We start from the raw sequence: 18,493 nt of genomic DNA, 5'->3' as shown, positions 1-18,493 counted from the left end.
ACTCTCAAATCCCTCTATTCCACCACCCCAGGTCCTGGATAAAGAATTTAATTTTTGTTTTTAATAATTGTTTGAGTGTCTATGCTTTTTCTTTTATAAAAGTGTACAAATGTTGGTGACAGGTTGCACGTGAAGGCTTAAATATTTTTTCTCGGACAACTAGGTGAATCAAATTCATGCTGCCGCAGCAAACTTCAATTTCCCCTATCCCAGGGGTTCACTCTGAGCCTACTAAAGGCAGAGCAAGCATCCCTCCACATCATGCTCTTCATAGGTTCAGGCTGGATTCCCAGCAATAAAAACTATCATCTTCAACCACGGAAGGGGTAGGAGGCAACCCATGGAGGACTTTCTGACACTGACCCACTCTGTTAGAGACAGTTCTGGCAGGATGTTCTATAAGAATTCATTCATTCATTCAGTAGTATTTATTGAGCGCTTACTATGTGCAGAACACTGTACTAAGCGCTTGGAATGGACAATTTGGCAACAGATAGAGACAATCCCTGCCCAATAACGGCCTCATAGTCTAAACATGTATGTTTCCAGCTCTATAGAACCTGTCTTCTTGTTCTGATGGCTTCACAGTCCTCTAGCCTGCAAGCTCCTTGTGGGAGGAGCAGCATGGTCCAGTGGATAGAGGATGGGCCTGGGAGTCAGAAGGACCTGGATTCGAATCCTGGTTCTGTCGCTTGTCTGCCTCGGGCCTCATCTGTAAAATGGGGATTTAGTCCCTCTCTCACATGGGGTTCGCAGTCTGAGTCCAACCTGATTAACCTGAATCTTCCCCAACACTTAGTACAGTGCCTGGCACATAGTAAGCACTGAACAAATACCGTAAAAAACGCACACAAAAAAACTGTTGCATTGTACTCTCCCAAGCACTTAGTGCAGCGCTCAGTGCTCTGCACGCACACAGGGTAAGTGCTCAATAAATATGATTGGTAAAATCAGAACAACAACAGTCCCTGTCACCTCCCCTCCTCGGCAAGCATGATCTCCGTATTCCAAAAGTGAATGAGGCGAAGCTACAAGATGACACCCCCGTCCCCTCCCCCCGCATCGAGTTTGTCAGGTTGCATTTTTGGGGCTTGTGAGTGACAGGCTAGTGTTCCAGGTCTTGTTGGATAGGAAAAAATAAGTCAAGAAAAGCGAACCTGCCTGCAGCAAAGCAGTCCTCAGGTGAAGAATGTGGTTAACCCCGACCTCCCTAAATGACGGTGTAGCTTCACAGCACAGGAAATCTGAGCTTAGTTGTGTGACAGCTTTGGTAGGAGTGAAGGGAGCACTGCCAGGCCCTCTGAGTTGTATTTTTCACTCTTACCAAACTGGACTCCGGCCCATCTCACTGCCCCGAAAATTCAACAGGAAGAAATGGCAGTCATTTTCAACAGTTTAATGGTTTGTTGGATATTGTCGGATCCAATCAGGACTAGTACAGTTCTATGAAGGCTGTTCTGTGCTGCCGTATTTGAGAATGCGATGTGGAACTCGAGAACTTTTCATCCAGTGGAATACTCTTTGAACTCAACTGGTTTAGGAACATTATTAAAATCCCTTGAGTCCTTCAAACAAACTGCTGTGTGCTGATGATTGTGCCCTAAAAGAACCTATCCAGGAAGGCACGTAGATGATGATGAATTTCTTCACAGAAGGCTGTTACCGAGGACTGACATCTGAAAACAAACAAAAAAACAATGAGCAGGGTTGTATTTCCCTGGTGCAGGCTGGAACATCATACAAAACTTAATGCTTCCAACAAGATCTGCTAGCTATACATAAATTGTTCCAAATTTGACAGCAAAACCAAAAAGACGCAAAAAAAACCCCAACAAAAACAGGACCAAGGTGGCCTGTGGGAGACTGACAGGCTGAGTTGGGTGACTGTGGACTTAAAAACTGAAATTGAAGGCCTATTTAGCAGTGTTTTTCAGTCTTGGAAAGGGCTTTGAGACTAGACCTATCTCAGAAGGGACATCCAGCTTCAGGAGCAGTTCTACCAGTATCAACTGTGATTCACAGTCAACAGAAGCAACAGGACAAAGGTACCAACAGTGAGGCTATAGTATGCAGGCAGGCCACATAACCTCTTCACTGGGCAGGATAGGTGAAAATGGATTACGGTTAAACTTTATGTATCAATCAATGAATGGTATTTACTGAGTCTTATGGGCAGGGCACTAGTTGGGAGAGTACAATAAAACAGCAGACGTGTTCCCTGCCCACGGCGAGCTTACGGTCCAGTGCGTGAGATATAGACGTTAATATAAGCACATAATTTATAATAAACTTTTTAACTCTATGGTGAGGTAATGTAGGGCATGCAGGGAGGACAGAACAAAAATGGAAACGATAGAGAGAAACACTGTTTCACAATCTAGTGTAACCGTGGACTGTCATAATGGGTTTCATTAATTTCTATTTCATTGTATGCTCTACTTGCATCTCAAAACCATTAGTGTTAGATCTTGGATAACAAAACCTGTCCATTTAAATGGAATGTACTTATGCCTATGAAAGTTGTGGTTTTATTTACCTAGAGATTTTTGAATTTCACAAATTGCTGAGTTATTAGAAAGCAGTCTTATCTGCTAAGCAAATGCTAGTGCACTTGGAACATTATTTTTAACATCAAGGAACCTAAAGCAATCCCAAATGGTTTTTCAGGCTACTGTTATATCTCTGGAAATGAAAACTGTTCACTGTGCTACTCTCCTCATATGGTTTTGTGTTATGCTTGTATTCTAGAAATGGAAGTAAAATTGTTGAAGTGGGGATTGGTGTGTGCCTATAAATTTTCTTTGGGCACTATTTCTTGCCTAATATTTTCTCACTAGTTTGTAGATAATGTCTGAATCATCAATTCAGGATTGGAACTTTCAAGTACTGTGTAGATGCTGCTTATTTTGCTTTTAATGGATTGTTTATCTGCTGAATCCTTGTTTTAAAATTGGGTTTATGAAGGATTAAAAAGTTCTTTTTTATGATATTTAAACAATTACTAGGTGCCAGAAACTATTAAGCACTAGGTTAGGTATGAAATAATCAGGTTGGGCACCTTCCCTTTCTCACACGGATCTCAAAATCTTCATCCCCATTTTGCAGATGAGGTAACTGAGACACCAGGAAGTGAAGTGACTTGCCTGAGGTCACACAGCAGACAAGTGGCAGAGTCGGGTTTAGAACCCAGGTCCTTCCGACTCCAAGGTCCAGGCTCTTTCCCCTAAGCCATACTGCTTGGGGTGTTACGTTAAAATTGAGGGGATCCATTTGATGTCTTGGGGATAAGTTGATAAGTAAATAAGTTGATTTAATTTGGGAATAAACTGTCAGGGCTATATTAATATGGTTGAGTGTTTGTGTGTTAGTCTGTCATTTGTACTATTCAAGATTTTCCTCATTATTTGAATTTAGACATTAGACCCCTTCCTGTCACAAAAACTCTCATTTTGTTATGTTGCTGAACCCTCTAGGTAAATAGCCATCGGAAAGAAAATGTCAGAGTTGCTTTGTTGCATTCAGCTAGATCCTACTCCCCAGGGATACATTCGCAATTCCAAATCATTTTCTCCTGAACTTGACGGTCTCCTCGGTTTCCTCGAAGGGTCACCTCTCTTCTCGTTTAGACCTTGTTAGCTTTCGATTTAACCATTTTTGTTTCCCGTTTCCATCTGCTGTGTGTAGGTTTGAGAAAATCCACCAAGAAGCGCAGTGAATCACCACCTGCTGAGCTCCCCAGTTTGCGGCGGAGCACACGCCAAAAGACCACGGGCTCCTGTGCTAGCACCAGGTAGTAGCTACTTTGAAGTTTCTCTTGGCGGCATACGCGTTGCCTGTCTTCCTGGCACCCATCAACACCTTTCTTTCAAGAAAGAAAATCAAAGTGGGATCTCTGGGCCTATATCAGTTTGTCAGGAGCTGCCGGGGAGCTTGCTTTCTGCATGGTTTGTGGAAGTGGCCAGGCAAATGCATCTTCTGGCTTCTCTGCCCTCCTCCTCTACTTCTATTTTTCTGTTTTTCTCAAGAGAGTGGTTTCCATTAGACAGCTGCAGATGTCATCCTAGATAACACGTGAGGAGTTAATCCTAACGAAAGTTTGTCTTATGTTTCAGAGTTCAGTCCTGAACCTCTAGGTTGCAAGCTTGTTATGGTCAGGGCACCTGTCTGATTGGGTTGTATTATACTCTCCCGATCATCATACAGTGCTCTGCACACCGCAAGTGTTCAGTAAATACCTTTGATTTAAAGTCCCAAGTTTTCTTAGCAGTCAATCAATGAACCGTATTTATTAAGCATTTACCGTGTGCAGAACACTGCCTTAAGCGCGTGGGAAAGAAAAATGCAAGACGTGATCCTGGCCCACGAGGAGCTCTTAAGGTCTACGGGAGGAGACAGACATTAAAATGGATTAGAGATCAGGGAAATAGTTGAATATAAGGCTATATACATAACTGCCATGGAGCTGGGGTAAGTGTCAAAGTGTTTAAGGATTAGTTTTACTGAAAAATAAAATTTGTTCCTTTATAATCAAATTATAGCGCAAGTCAAACTTTTCATTAAAAAATAAGGAACAAATGGAAAAACTAGTAATAAAGTAAAACAGAATTAGTAATACAGATTCTTAACAAAATTATCCGGACACCAGCCTGACTTGGACCATTCCAAATTCATCCTCACTTTTTTGCTCATCCAACACTGTTTCTCATCCTCTCATGGATGCTGATGCTCTTTGCCCTCGCCAACTGTTCTAGACCTTAAACTTCTTCCTGAAGCGTACATGCTACCACCTCCAGTGAGTCACCATGGCCCTTTTCAAAGGTTGTATGGACTGCCTGGCTCTGATTTTATAATCTTATACTTTTTTCTCCACAGTTTTATGTTATGTGCAAACTTTAATGACAACTTTCAATGCTGTATTCTCTATGAAAGTCTATGGCTCTGTGGGAGGGATTTCCCTGGTGTAATGTGTAATCCTGGTCTTTAGCCTTACTGTTTATTGGTCCTTAGTATTTCGAAGATTCTGCAAAACAACTCATGATCTTCGGATGGCATTTTACTTATCTACTGCCAAAGCCCCATCAGCCAGCTATGGGTAGCAGTTTCTGGATGACAATTTCAGACTATTGCAAAACACTTTTTTGTTTTGGTTTTGTTCCTTGATGATCATAGTTTGGGAAGTTGGAAGAGTTTCTTAACAGCTTGTTTCCTCAGCCGTAGCTGCAAAGAATAGCTGGACCAATGCAATCCATTTCAATTTTCTGTATTTCATTGTGATGGAGAACAGATTTTTTGTTTGTTTGAAAAAGGCATGTTTATTTGGTGAAGATTTACTCAACTACTTTGAAATGGTGCTTAAATGATTTGTCCAGTACACCAACAATTTAACCTGGGAAAACAGATTTGGAAAAAATGGATTTCTTTTTTCTTTTTCCTTTTTGTTTTCCTTTTTAATATCCCAGTGAGTACCGGTCTACTCCCTGAGCACATTTTGGAAAATGTCACATCCCTATTAGGTTTGAATGTTGTTCAAAATGTGTGCTGAAATGCCTAGAACGAGTACTTACTGGCAGTTACGGTAATTGTTGATCCTGGCTATGACATTTGCTCACTTAGTCGGCGAGGCTCTGGCCTGGGCAAGAGAGGAGCAGCTGAGGCTCGCCGACAGGAGAAAATGGCAGATCCTGATACCAACCAGGATGGAGTCAATTCTTCAGCTGCACGGACAGATGAAACACCCCAAGGAGCTGCAGGTAAGCCAGCCCCTATTTTTTTTGCCTTTTTCAGTAGATCCCATGTGCAAACTTGGCACTCTCATACTCACAGTCTGTGGAGTCAGTCAGTCACTTGTATTTATTGAGCACTTACTGCGTGCAGAGCACTGTCCTAAACACTTGGGAGAGTACAATATAGCATTCTAACAGGCACATTCCCTGTCCACAATGAGTTTGCAGTCTAGAGAGGAGAAGGAGATCCAGTAAAGCTACTGAAATGGAGCTAGTTTCTCTTCAGGCCTGAGGTTGGCTCTGTGAAGTTCAGTCAGTAGTCTTCCTTGGCTTAAACTGCACTGCTTGCACTTGAAGGAATTTTTAGGAAAAAAGATTACTGCTCGAATGCGTTTTGTTACAAATTGGTAGGGAAATTCTCTTGGCTAATGATGATCTACTATCTACTAATAGGTACGTATATTCTATGCAAGTTGGAATTCTTTTAGGGCCTCATCTTCATCACTTGAGTTGAAGTGCCCACTGAGGAATGACCTGCTGAATCTTTTTTGAGTCAGTCAGTCAGTGATATTTATTGAGCGCTTACTGTGTGCAGAGCACTATAGTAAGCAGCTGGGAGAGTACAACACAACAGAGTTAGTTGTCTTATTTATTGAACACTTACTGGGTGCAAAGCACTGTGCTAAGTGCTTGGGAGAGTACAATCCAACAACAGACACATTCCTTGCCCCCAAGGAGCTCACAATCTAGAGTCTTCCACGTTGACTCTTTCCGTCTAGCAAAAATGAAACTGTACGCAGTTAGGTTTCTACAGTCTTTAGTTCACTGTTTTGGCAGCGGGCTGTGATTGCCATCTCCCAGCCTTAAAATGAGAAGCCCACCTAAATCGGGGAGGCTAACCCCAGAATAGTACTACTGACCCATATAGTTTTTAGCAGAATCCTCTTTTGGTGGTGACTCTCTGCAGCCTAAAAGCAAGTAATAGATGTCAGTGACTGGCTCCACCACCCAGGAGGGACTAAGAATTCTCTGGTGTCTTCAACTGGCTTGTCTGGGTGGCTTTCTGGGGAAAGACATGGATACTCCTGCTTTGGGACACAGCTGCTTCTCCCAGGTACTTAGGTATTGGAATAGATTTGAAAATCCCAATATATCCCATTTCTAGGTTTGGCTCTTTGAGGTTGAGAGATTTATGTAGTTCGCAACTTATGGAGTTCCTTTTGGGTACTTATTTTTTCCGACCAGCATCTCCCTAGTTCATTGGTCTTCAACAGCTCTCTCAATCAAGCTATCAATGTATTTATTGAGCGCTAATGGCGTGCAAAGCACTGTGCTAAGCACTTGGGAAAGTACATATAGCAGAGTTGGTAGACACATTCCCTGCCCATAAGGAGCTTATTCCAGTGCATGATTCATTGACTTCATAGGGAAATATATCATACCTCGGATTAATTTTGATCATAAGATCTCTTTTCTGAACATATTTGGTAATTTAGTCATGGAGTTCCTTAGTCGTTACCAGCCTGAACATGGAAGAAGCAGCAGCTCCGAAAGCAATGGTGTTGAGGACTTAGATGCAGTCCCAACGACGGGGGCCACGGCCCTGATTCTGTTGATATGTATTTTGAAAAAGTCATATTTCAAGTTTTCTCATTTATTCCAATGTTTCCAACTCACTCATTCGGAATGCCACACACAAACGTGAGGTTTTAGGGAAACGGTTGAGAGCCACAGGGTTGTCTGTTGCCATTCAGGTCTCAGAGCTATTTTGTCCCGTGACCACAGACTGCGGCCCCTGCCTCTACCCAGCTGGGTCTCAGTATGTAGAGGTGGGCCCAGGGGGATGTGGCGGGGAAAGAACGTAGATGGCTCAGTGGAGCCATCTCCACTGCCTCACTACCCCCACTACCTCAGAAATAATTCCAGTGCGGATGGACATTTGTTTTCCTCCCTTCTCCACCGTCCCCCTTAATCACTGGTGCCTGAGCAAGCTCCTTGGAAATTGCCAAAGTGCCTGACTGTATTTTCACGGGCAAAGTGTGCAAGAGATTCGCTCTGTGACGCTCACACTCATGGATACAGTGTCACCACCCGCAGCGTCGTCTTCGCACCGAAGGACAACTCAACTACTTTAGTCCAGCCAGTGTCCTGAAAGACAATGGAGGTACTCTGTGTTAATTTCCATGATTCTTCAGTGGTGAAATGAGAATGAAAGTATACAACCCAGCTGCATGGTCAACATGTATCACCTGGGTGTATAAAAGGGGGGAATGAGTCCACACTAGCGTAAACAAGAGGCTGGGCCGGTAGTTCAATTAAGAGGAAGTTTTGCTCTTCCCACCTTTTATCACTGGCTTTCTAAAGAATCGTCAAGCTAGTGACATCTGTGCCTTTGTTACCCCATCTGTAAACTGGGAGTCTTTTTATTCCTCAGTGGGGCTACTTAGACCTGAATTGACAAGTAAGTCCTTGGGAGAAGGATATTAAGGGAACCAAGGAAGCAGAATTCTCTGCAGGAAACAGCCACTTTGGATTTGCTTTGAAGTAAGCCCCTTCCAATATAAAATATGATGTAGAAGTACTTAAAGTTGTCCAGTTGGTTGAATCATGCCACATCTTAATGTCTACTGATTCTTACCTCTTGGTGTGTTTTTGGTTTTAAAGCAAGTGCAGCTAAACCTAGGTTTCGGGCATCGTTAAAATTCCAGAAGATCAGCTTTTGTACTTGGACCATGTTCAGGATTGTCTGACGGTCCAAGTTTGAAAGTCAGTTCTACTCACTCTCACACTCCATTGGGCCTGAGCATCCTCTTTGGTACATAGAGTTGTCTTCTTGGCTGGCGGACCAGCTTGAAGAACCAGCTAGCGCTGTTCTACCATTTCTGCCTTCCGTTGGGTCTGATGATGCCGCTCTCTTTATGCAGTGCAGGGTGGTATGTTCTTTCCCACAAAGCGCTTAGACTGTGGCCGGGGAGACAGGCGTGAAGATATCGGCAACTAGAGTGGTTGAAATGAAAATGAATCGAGAGGACAGGTATATGTGAATGCTAAGGATGCTAAGTTCGTAAGTGCTAGATTAGGCCGAGGGGATGATATGGCGCAGCAGGCTGGGGTTAAATCAGGGAATATTTGTTGGAGGAGGTGGGATTTTAGGATTTGAATGTCAGGATTGCTGTGGCCTGCCCGATGTGGGGAGGGAGGGCCTTCCACGCCAAGGAAAAGGCATGAATGAGGGGTTAGAGGTAGGAGACTTGAGAGTGAGGTATACGATTAGGTCCGCTTGAGAGGAGCAGATACAGTGAGTTGGGGAATAGTGAGAGAAAAGAGCAGAAGGGTAAATTGGGGCCGGAAGATGGAGAGCCTGCGAGCTGGTTTGAGAGGAGTTTTTTGTTTTATGCCAAGAGACACAGAGAGCCTGTGAAAGGTTGGGAGGAGTGGAGAAGTGTGGACCGGGTGATGATTGAGGTTATATTATACTTTCCCAAGTGCTTAGTACAGTGCTCAATACATATGATTGATTAGATGATCCGGGCAGCAGCATGTAGTGTAGACTGTATGTGCGTGTGCTGGGGAGGATGGTGAGGGGAAGGTGGGAAGGCTGGGAGGCCAGAGAGGAAGCTAATGCAGAAGTGTGGCTGGGGCCAGACTGGAGCTTGTACTACAGTGACAGCCTGGGTGGAGAAGATGGGGTGAATCATGGTGGGGTTGTCGGGGAGAATAGTCAGGGTATGGCAGAAGACTGAATGTGAGAGTTGAATGATAGCGAGGAGTCAAGGATGACTCCTGGGATGGAGAGGGTGATGGGGTTGCAACTGAGATGGATAAGTTCGGGGGAGGAGTGAGGAACTCTGTGGACTTGAAGATACTGGCAGGACATTGAGGTGGAGATGTCCCGGAGGCGAGAGGAAACCAAATTGCAGGTCAGGCGAGATGTCAGGGCTGTTGTCTACCATGCTCCCAGATCACTCCTGCCCTCTCTTAACCACTTCAGAGAATCTGGCACATCTGGCCAGAACTCTTGTGGGAAAAGGCAGCTAGTCTTGGTAACCTTGCTGTGCATACACCACCTGTCAGTTCGAGGTCCAAGTTGTCGGCGACTCGAGAAACATTTCTTCTAGAAAACGATATCCTTTTTCTTTATATTCCCCCATTTTGATCCTCCCCCGACCCAACTCCTTCCAAAACTTACTTTTCAACTCACCTTTTTGCCTAAATCTTAGATAAGACCCTAAAGAAGAATCTAAAGAATACCAAAGGAAAGACATAAGACTGGGCAGGGCTCATAATCCATTTGCTCTCCGCATGACTGCTAAGTTCTTGCCCCATTCTGATTTCTTGTTCCCGGCTCCTGGAAATTTCAATCTGATCAATATCTAGTTGGCGGATCGAGCTCGGGCTTTCACGAGGACAGCCTGGATTCACTCTCGCCAAAGCAGCATTCTGCTGACACTTTCTAGGGGCAGACCTTGGATATGGGTCTGATTTTGCGGACATAGCCTCAGCATAGGGCTTTAGCAGCTCTTGCTGCTTGAAGAGCTGAAAGTCTAGCAGGTCTCTGCTCTATGTACATGTTCTGAGCTGAGCACCAAATCTTGGAGAGCAGGGATGGATTCATACAGGGCTGTAGGGAGTTGTAGCCATTGGCCCTTTGCCAAGAAGAAAATCCCCGATTTTCCTCCCAGAGACCGGTGACTCCGATCGTGGGCTTTCTGGACCCTTCCAGCGTAGCTGCCAATTGGCACCTCATGAAGATGGCACCCGAAATGAACCTTCCTGAAATGGCCGCCATGTGTGAACAAAGTCAGAGAATGGGATGGGGAGGTACCGGCACTGACCTGAAGTCCTCGCTTCCCCTGAGCACAGCACCTGTCGACTCTGCTACCTACAGTTCCCTCTGACCACTGTGCACGTAACGCAGCTGATATACATTTCTCTGTGGTAAAGAAGAACGGGAATGATGGAGGAGCAGAGGAGACCGTGTGGGACCGTGTGTTGGGCAACTCAGCTCCACTCCTCTTGGCGTTATCCTGGGCTGGCCTTGGGTCTGTTTCCCCTCCCCGCCCATTCAGTAGCCTCCCACGGAGCCCCTGCCCCAGGGATGAGGCAGCCTGCTCCAGTGCTCCAGGCAGCTCTGTCTCTGGCTACTCCAGCCAGGCACAGTTCCATCATGGCTGGCCACCCCGACTTAGGCAGTTCAGCCCCAGTTTAGGGCAGGAAGGGAATGGGTGGTCAGAGAGAAGAGCCTGCATGTCGTTGCAGAGTCAAGAGATGAGGTGTTGCTGTGGGATCCCCTATGCCTCCCCTCCCTCGCCATCTCTGGTCCCAGTAAAATCTGCCCGGGTGTGCAGGAAATAGGGACAGGTACTACAGCAGCCCCTGGCAACCTGCCTGCCTTCCTGGTGTCTTTGGTTACAGCCGCCACCGCGGGAGCGGCTCCAGCCACCCCTCAGCTGCCCTCGCTGTACCCTGGGCCTGGCCCGTGGTCTCGGATGGCTGAATCTCTGGGTTCTGGGTCGGGGGTTGCTGCTTACGGCCCCACCCTCCCCTCCCTGCCTTCCTGTGCCTCTTCTGTAGCCTCCTTTTCCTCACTGCCCCAGCTCGTCCGCCCAACCTCCAATTTGACATTAGAGGTGTAATGTGAGCAGAACTGGTGGCCCAGGATTTTTGCTGAGCCCCGAAGAGCAGCATGGCCTGGTGGAAAGAACAAAGGCCTGGGGGCTGGAAGACCTGGGTTTAAATCCCAGCTCCACCCCTTTCCTGCTTTGAGACTGGGGTTCCCATTTTCTCTCCCTCTTAGATTGTGATCCCCATGTGGGACAGGAGTTATGTCAGATTTGATTATCTTGTATTTACCCCAGTGCTTAAAGCGCTTGGCACATAGTAAAACAAAAGATCATTATTATTATCAATAATCATTATTGTTTCAGTTTTGGTAGTGTGGTAGAAAAATAGGGAATGGGGAGGTAGGGAGTGGGAGAGGCCACAATAATTGACCAGGCCAAACCTTGGTGGGATTTGATCTGGTCCTGTTGTAGATCTGCCTCTGCCATTCCCTGAATTCTTGAGTGTGACCCCTTTTCTAGGGCTACAGATGGCTGCTCAAATAAGGGTGAAATGAGGAGATACGAAGCATGCAAACTGGCCGGGAGAAGAGAGGATGATTAAGGGGGAGAAAGCTGGTAGAGAATCGTGAAAGCATCAGTTAGGAGTTGGACACAGTGTGAAGTGGCGAGCCATTGGAGGGTTTTGAGGAGAGGAGTGTTGTATTCCAAAGGGTGTTTTTTAAGAGGTAGTTCAAGTAGCCATATGTAGGTTAGGCTGACAGAGGGAGTTAGAAGCGGAGCATCAGATGTAGTTGTTTATTTTTCTCTTAAAAGCATATTCCACATTCCACATACAGTACATTATGTATGTACTGACCAGGAATGATTCTGGTTAGGTAAGCCTTTTTTTTCCCCCCTTTTTTTTTGACCGGAGTGGGTGGGTGGAGGGGAGGCAGTGGGTCAGGGGGAATGGGGGAAGATTTGAGGTTCAATAGAAACCCCAACACTAAATAGCCCAGCAATAAAATAGCCACATGAAGAGCAGTGCTGGAAATAAGCTGACTCTGGGATAAGAAAAGGTCCCAGAACAGGTGACCTGGGATGACTGGGGAAGCAGAGTGGCTCAGTGGAAAGAGCCCAGGCTTGGGAGTCAGCAGTCATGGGTTCGAATCCTGGCTCTGCCACTTGTCAGCTGTGTGACTGGGCAAGTAACTTCTCTGTGCCTCAGTTACCTCATCTGTAAAATGGGGATTAACTGTGAGCCTCATGTGGGACAACCTGATTACCCTCTATCTACCCCAGCATTTAGAACAGTGGCCTGCACATAGTAAGCGCTTAACAAATACCAACATTATTATTATGAGGACAGTGTGGGTGTCAGGCCAGGGAGGGGCTGCCATCACCTGGCCCTGCTGCCAACCCCAGCTGTCTGCTGTCTCTCTGGTTATTTGCAACTGCAGCCCCACCTCTCCCTTTTGACAAGCAGGCCCCACAGCTGGACAGTTCTTGTGGTCTTTTTGCTCACCTCCTCCCTTCTCCCACCCTACATTCCCACTTGATTTCTAATCTCCCCAACTGATCTATGCTTTTTAAGCAGTTCTGTGCCATCTTTGCACTTCTCCGTCACTCACTGTCCCCCCACATCCCCAATATTTATCCATATAAGTATTGTACTGTTTCATTTCCTCCTAGTTGAAACATACTTTACTGCACTAAAGTAGCAGTACACCACAGGATTACAGGCTCATTGAGGGCAGGGATTATGTCTACACAGTGAGGCAGTCAGTAGAAAGTATTGATTGTTCGATTCTCTCATTTTATTCCAGACCTAAGGCCCTGGAACACATGCCTGGCCGCCTCCTTGGTGGGTGATCGATTGGTTGTATTTATCGGTCACTTACTGTGTGTAGAACTACAGTATGTAGACACTACTAAGCACTTGAGAGTTCAGTATAACAGATTTGGTAGACACATCCCGTGTCCACAAGGAGTTTACAGTGTGGGGTGGAGGGCTTCAGTCAGAGATATAAATAAACAACAGATATGAACATGAATGCTGTGGAGGAGTGAATGAAGGGCAGAATTCCAAGTACAAGGGTGAAGCAGAAGGGGGAGGGAGCAGGGAAAATGAGGGCTTAGGGAAGGCCTCTTGGAGGAGATGTGATCTTATTAAGACCTGGAAAGTGGGAGAGTGATGGTCTGCTGGATATAAAAGGGGAGGGAGTCCTTGGCCGGAGTCAGGAGATGGGCTAGGAGTCAGCGGGGAGAGATGAGATGGAGGTACAATGAGTAGGTTGGCATTAGAGGAGTGAAGCACATGGACTGAATAATTTCCTGCTAAGAAAATCAAGGAGGTATGATATGAGGGGGCAAGGTGATTGAGTGCTTTAAAGCGGGTGGTAAGGAGTTTCTGTTTGCAGAGAGTGAATGGGCAACCACCGGAGGTTCTTGAAGAGTTGGGAAACATGGACTGAACTTGTCTTTAGAGAAGTGGTCTGGGCAGTAGAGTGAAGTGTAGATTAGAGTGGGGAGGCAGGGAGGTCATAAAGAGTCTGATGCAGTAGTCAAGTCAGGATAGGACGAGTGCTTAGATAGCATAATAGCAGTTTATTTGGGGAAGAAAATGCAGATTTTAGCGATGTTGTGAAGATAGCACCGACAGGATATGTTGACAGGTTGAGTATGTGGGTTGAATGAAAGAGATGAGTTGAGGGTAATGCCAAGGCTTGTGAGACGGGGAGGATGGTGGTGCTGTCGACAGTGATGGGACTATGAGGGGGAGGACAGGGGTTGGGTGGGAAGATGAGGAGCTCTGTTTTGGATATGTTAAGTGTGAGGTGACAGTGGGACATCCAAGTAGAGAGATCCTGAAGGCAGGAGAAAATACGAAACTGCCGAGAAGGAGAGATCAATGCTGGAGAATAGAGATTTAGGAATCACCCCCGAAGAGATAGTAGTTGAAGCCACGGGACCAAGTGAGTTCTCCAAGGAGAGGTTGTGGATAGAGAATAGAAGAGGACCCAGACCCGAGCCTTGAGGACCTCCCACGTTTGAGGGTGAGAGGCAGAGGAGGAGCCTGTGAAAAAGACTGAGAAGGAGAAGCCAAGAGAGATAAGTGGAGAGCCAGGAGAGGACGATGTCAGCAGAGTCAAGATTGGGTAATGTGTCCAGAAGGGGGTAGTCGACAGTGTCGAATCCAGCTGGAAGGTCGAGGAGGATTAAGAAGAAGTAGAGACCGCTGGATTTGGCGTGTGTCAATAGTTGCATTTTTTTCCCTAAAGAAACTTTAAAAACCTATTACGATTTCCCAGTTTTCTTTGATAATAGGTTTGAAATAATTTCAGCAACCTATGAACGAAGTCTTTCATCACCAAATTCATAAATGAGCAATGATTAGGTCCCAATTTACACACCCGGAGGCCATCTTAACAATTTTCTATATCCATTATTGCTGATGGTGGGGGGGGGGGGGGCAGTGCTTTTTTTTTTTTTTTAACATTTTGAGGCAAAAATTATTATTTTCAAGCCGGCGCGGTGGGGATTTTTATGTGGCTGCTTTGTCCTTGAAGATAGTAAAAGCACTTGCATTGGTCGTCTTCTTTTCACTGTCCAAGGGGACATTAAAGGAATTTCATTTGTGCTACTTCCAGGCAGTTTTACCAGTTAACTGATAGTTCCAAATCCAAATACTGCCATTCTTTCCAACTCTCAGGAAAGGAGACAGATGAGAAACCGGATTGGGCAGGAAGAATATAGGAGTTTGGCCCAGTTATTTCACCTTTCCATACTTGCTGGTTCAAACAGGTTTACGTCCCTTATGCAGAATGAAAACGATGTCTTCATTATCAACTTGATACCAAGCACTTTTTTTTTTTTTACAAGATGGTAGGGATGCAATACGTGGTCTTAACCATGCTGAGGGGAATTAGATGCTTACCAATTCATTCATTCATACCGATAGTCCAGAGGCTAGTTCGAGGTGGATTTTTGCCTCGCAGAGTAGGCCGCTGTGTTGCAGGCATCCCAGCCCTGTCCTGTCTTGGTCAGATAGAGTATCTCTTTTATATGGCTCACTGCTAGTTGGTGGTCAGATTGGTGATGTGGGATGTAGTTGGGAAGGCCCCTGGGTAGATGAACTGCTTCATTTTTCACTAGTTTCAGCATGCAGATGCTCTCCCTTGGTCACCTCTATGTAGTGCTTCACTGTAGTTAAAACTAGACACAGCTCGCGTGCCATTACATTCAACCCGGGAAGGTAGGACTTATCTGAGCTCAGCCTGGAGACGGAAAAAGCGCCGGGCCTCTGGGACTCGAGTCCAAAAGGCGAGATGAACCAGAGTACTTGGAGCGTGTGCTACTGGGACAGAATCTGTCCCCAAATACTCATTTCAGGGCTCGTGTTCCCTCCTTCTGCTAACATCACCCAAGTCTTTCCTCAGCCCTGTCCAGCTAAATTCAGGACCAGATTCATTCAGGAATGAGTATCAGAAAGACCAGCCGAGAATCCATTCCTCGTGGATGACCTACAGAATTTGGGCTTGTTTTACTGGAGTTGTAGTATATAATGATGTATGATTACCTTGGCGTTATCCTTGACTCATCTCTCTCATTCAACCCACATATTCAATCTGTCCACAAATCCTGTCAGTTCTGCCTATACAGCATCACTAAAATCCGCCTTTTCCTCTCCAACCAAACTGCTACTGTGCTGATCCTTTCCTATTCTGTCCCGCCTAGACTACCGCATTGTCCTTCTAATCTCCGAGCCTCCTGTCTCTCCCCACTCCAGTCCTTACTTTTTTACTTTACTCTGCTACTTGGGTCATTTTTCTAAAAAACAAAACAAAAAAACCCATTCAGTTCACATCTTCCCACTCCTCAAAAACCTCCAATGTCTACCCATCCACCTCTGCGTCAAACCCAAGTTCCTTATCATTAGCTGTAAAGCACTCAATCAGCTCTCTCCCTCCTGTCAAACCTTGCTGATTTCCTACTAAAACTCAGCCCGCACCCTACACTCCTCCGAACTGTACTTTGAGCTCGTCTACCTCGTTACCAACCCCTTGTCTTCGTCCTCCTTCTGGCCTGGAACTCCATCCTCCTTCATATGTATTTGAAAGACTCTCCCCGCCTTTAAAGCCATATTAAAATCACATCTCCCCAAAGGAGCCTTCCTTGACTGAACCCTCATTTCCCCTTCTCCCTCTATCTTCTGCATCACCTATGCACTTGGATCTGTACCCTTTAAGAACGTGATATTCACCTCAGCTCCACAGCACCTATGTATATAGCCATAATTTATTTTAATGCCTGTCTCCCCCTTAGACTGTAAGCTCCTGGAGGGCAGGGAAATGTGTCTGCCAACTCTGTTGTATTGTACTCTCCCAAGCGCTTAGTACAGTGCTCTGCACACAGTAAGCGCTCAATAAATACCATTGATGGAGTGATTGATTACACCTTGCACTTTCGGTTACACAATGAATAGCTGAGGACCTCAACATTGTGATCCTTTGTGATCTGTAAAAATTTAGCCAATCATATGGTGATTAAGTAACCCTCCCCCCCTCCCCCCCTTTTTTTTTTCTTTCCAGCTTCTAGTTCTGTTGCTGGGGCTGTAGGCATGACCACCTCTGGTGAGAGTGAGTCAGATGATTCAGAGATGGGAAGACTACAAGGTAAAAACAAGACAGTTATTGGGCTTACAAGATACTGCTGGTAAATGAGCCCATCTTCGGGTCTCCGGTTCAAACTGTTCCTTTGCTGAACTTCATTCAGTTGGCCTCATTTGCTCTGCTTTTTTTTTATCATCCGACCATTTTCCAGTAGCTATGTATTTCCTTCTGCAGTAGTTACAGGTGCCTACGCAATTGAGACTTGGGGATTTGGTAGTTTGTGGCCACTGACTATTATTATTTTTGTTTCTAGTATAGAAACAGGAAAGGAAAGCCTTGCAGAGCTAGTGTATGTTATTTATAAACAATTTATTTTTTCAAAGCTGATTCTTTTTCAGCCATGGTAGTAATTCACATTACAATACTCTTATTTAGTGTTTTAGCAGTGACCTGTCATACCAAAATCAGTCCTACAAAACTGGAACATTATACAGTTTCACCTATTGAGAACAGAGTGTTAAAACTCTGTAATGTAGATCTTAACTTACTAGTAGCTTTTAAAAAGAAAAAGCACTTGGGCTTTGTGATTAAAATATGGCTGCACTGATTTAGATTAGATGCATTTCCTCGGGAGGCTCTTTTTTGCTGGAAATTTTACAAGTTCATATGTCTTAAAATTATTATCAAGTGTTTTGATATGCTCAGAGCCCTCCTCTTCTGAAGGAAGGGTTATTCTAATGATGCATTTTTTTTAGCATCAACAACAAGCTGTGATTTTTAAGAGTAGTTGACTTCCAACTGCAGCCTGAAACTCACAAGCACCATTTTTGATGAAATAATTTCAAATGGCTTGTGACTAAGGCAGTTGACTTCCGTGATTGTCTCTTATCTACTCTAAAGACAAAGACGGTAGTTAACCAGGGGGACCAATAACTGATTATCTGAACCATTGGGAATCGCCTAGCCTGTTCTTGAATATTTTAAGAGTTTTTCTAGGGTTCGGTCATGCCGACATCACCATGACTCCTCAGAAATGGAGAAATGGCTGTTAGAGTTCATGATTAGAATGAAGTTGGGGATGCTGTCTTGTAGCAGTTCAGGATGAGCACTCTTTATAGTGAGGTGAATTATTGGGGTGTGTTGTGTTTGCCCCTCCCCAATTTTAAACTTCCAGATATAGGGCGATCCCTCTGGAGAATCCTACAGAACATTTTCAAGAGCATCGAGAGGTTTTAGCTAGGCCCTGTAACTTCAGAATAGAGAATGTGACCTTTACATATCAGTAATTTTGAAGTGAACCATAGATTGTATTAGAAATTTTTATGTATAATCAGTTGCATTAAGCCAGCTCATAATTTTCTTTTCTCTTTTTTTATTTTATTTTTTTTTAGCTCTGTTAGAGGCTAGGGGTCTTCCTCCTCACCTCTTCGGCCCTCTTGGTCCTCGGATGTCACAACTTTTCCACAGGACAATTGGAAGTGGAGCTAGTAAGCCAATAGTTTTAATTAGTCCTCCCTTCCCCCTCCTATCTCCCTCAGCTCTCATTAGTTCAGTGTTGCCTAATTAGTTAGTTACCAAAGTAAATACTTAGGCTGGATTTCCACTCTCGAGATGA

The 18,493-nt window shown here is 45.0% G+C and overlaps 1 protein-coding gene across 18 annotated transcripts in view; it reads left to right on the top strand.

Annotated features, from left to right (window-relative positions):
- The window catches only part of TRIP12 (thyroid hormone receptor interactor 12), a 143,296-nt gene that overhangs the window by 64,086 nt on the left and 60,717 nt on the right, over nt 1-18,493 (top strand). For 17 of the 18 annotated variants that reach the window (XM_039912589.1, XM_029061986.2, XM_029061978.2 and 14 more), the window contains 4 exons: nt 3,685-3,790; nt 5,614-5,750; nt 16,858-16,941; nt 18,270-18,365. In XM_039912589.1, coding sequence (XP_039768523.1) covers nt 3,685-3,790; nt 5,614-5,750; nt 16,858-16,941; nt 18,270-18,365 — 423 coding nt within the window. The remainder of the gene's footprint in view (nt 1-3,684; nt 3,791-5,613; nt 5,751-16,857; nt 16,942-18,269; nt 18,366-18,493) is intronic. The other variant, XM_039912640.1, reaches the window with a different exon arrangement.

Source organism: Ornithorhynchus anatinus, chromosome 1 (genome assembly GCF_004115215.2).
Source record: "Ornithorhynchus anatinus isolate Pmale09 chromosome 1, mOrnAna1.pri.v4, whole genome shotgun sequence".
Classification (NCBI taxonomy): domain Eukaryota; kingdom Metazoa; phylum Chordata; class Mammalia; order Monotremata; family Ornithorhynchidae; genus Ornithorhynchus; species Ornithorhynchus anatinus.
The sequence above is the reverse complement of the archived record's forward strand: the minus strand, read 5'-3'. Positions and strand labels throughout refer to the sequence as shown.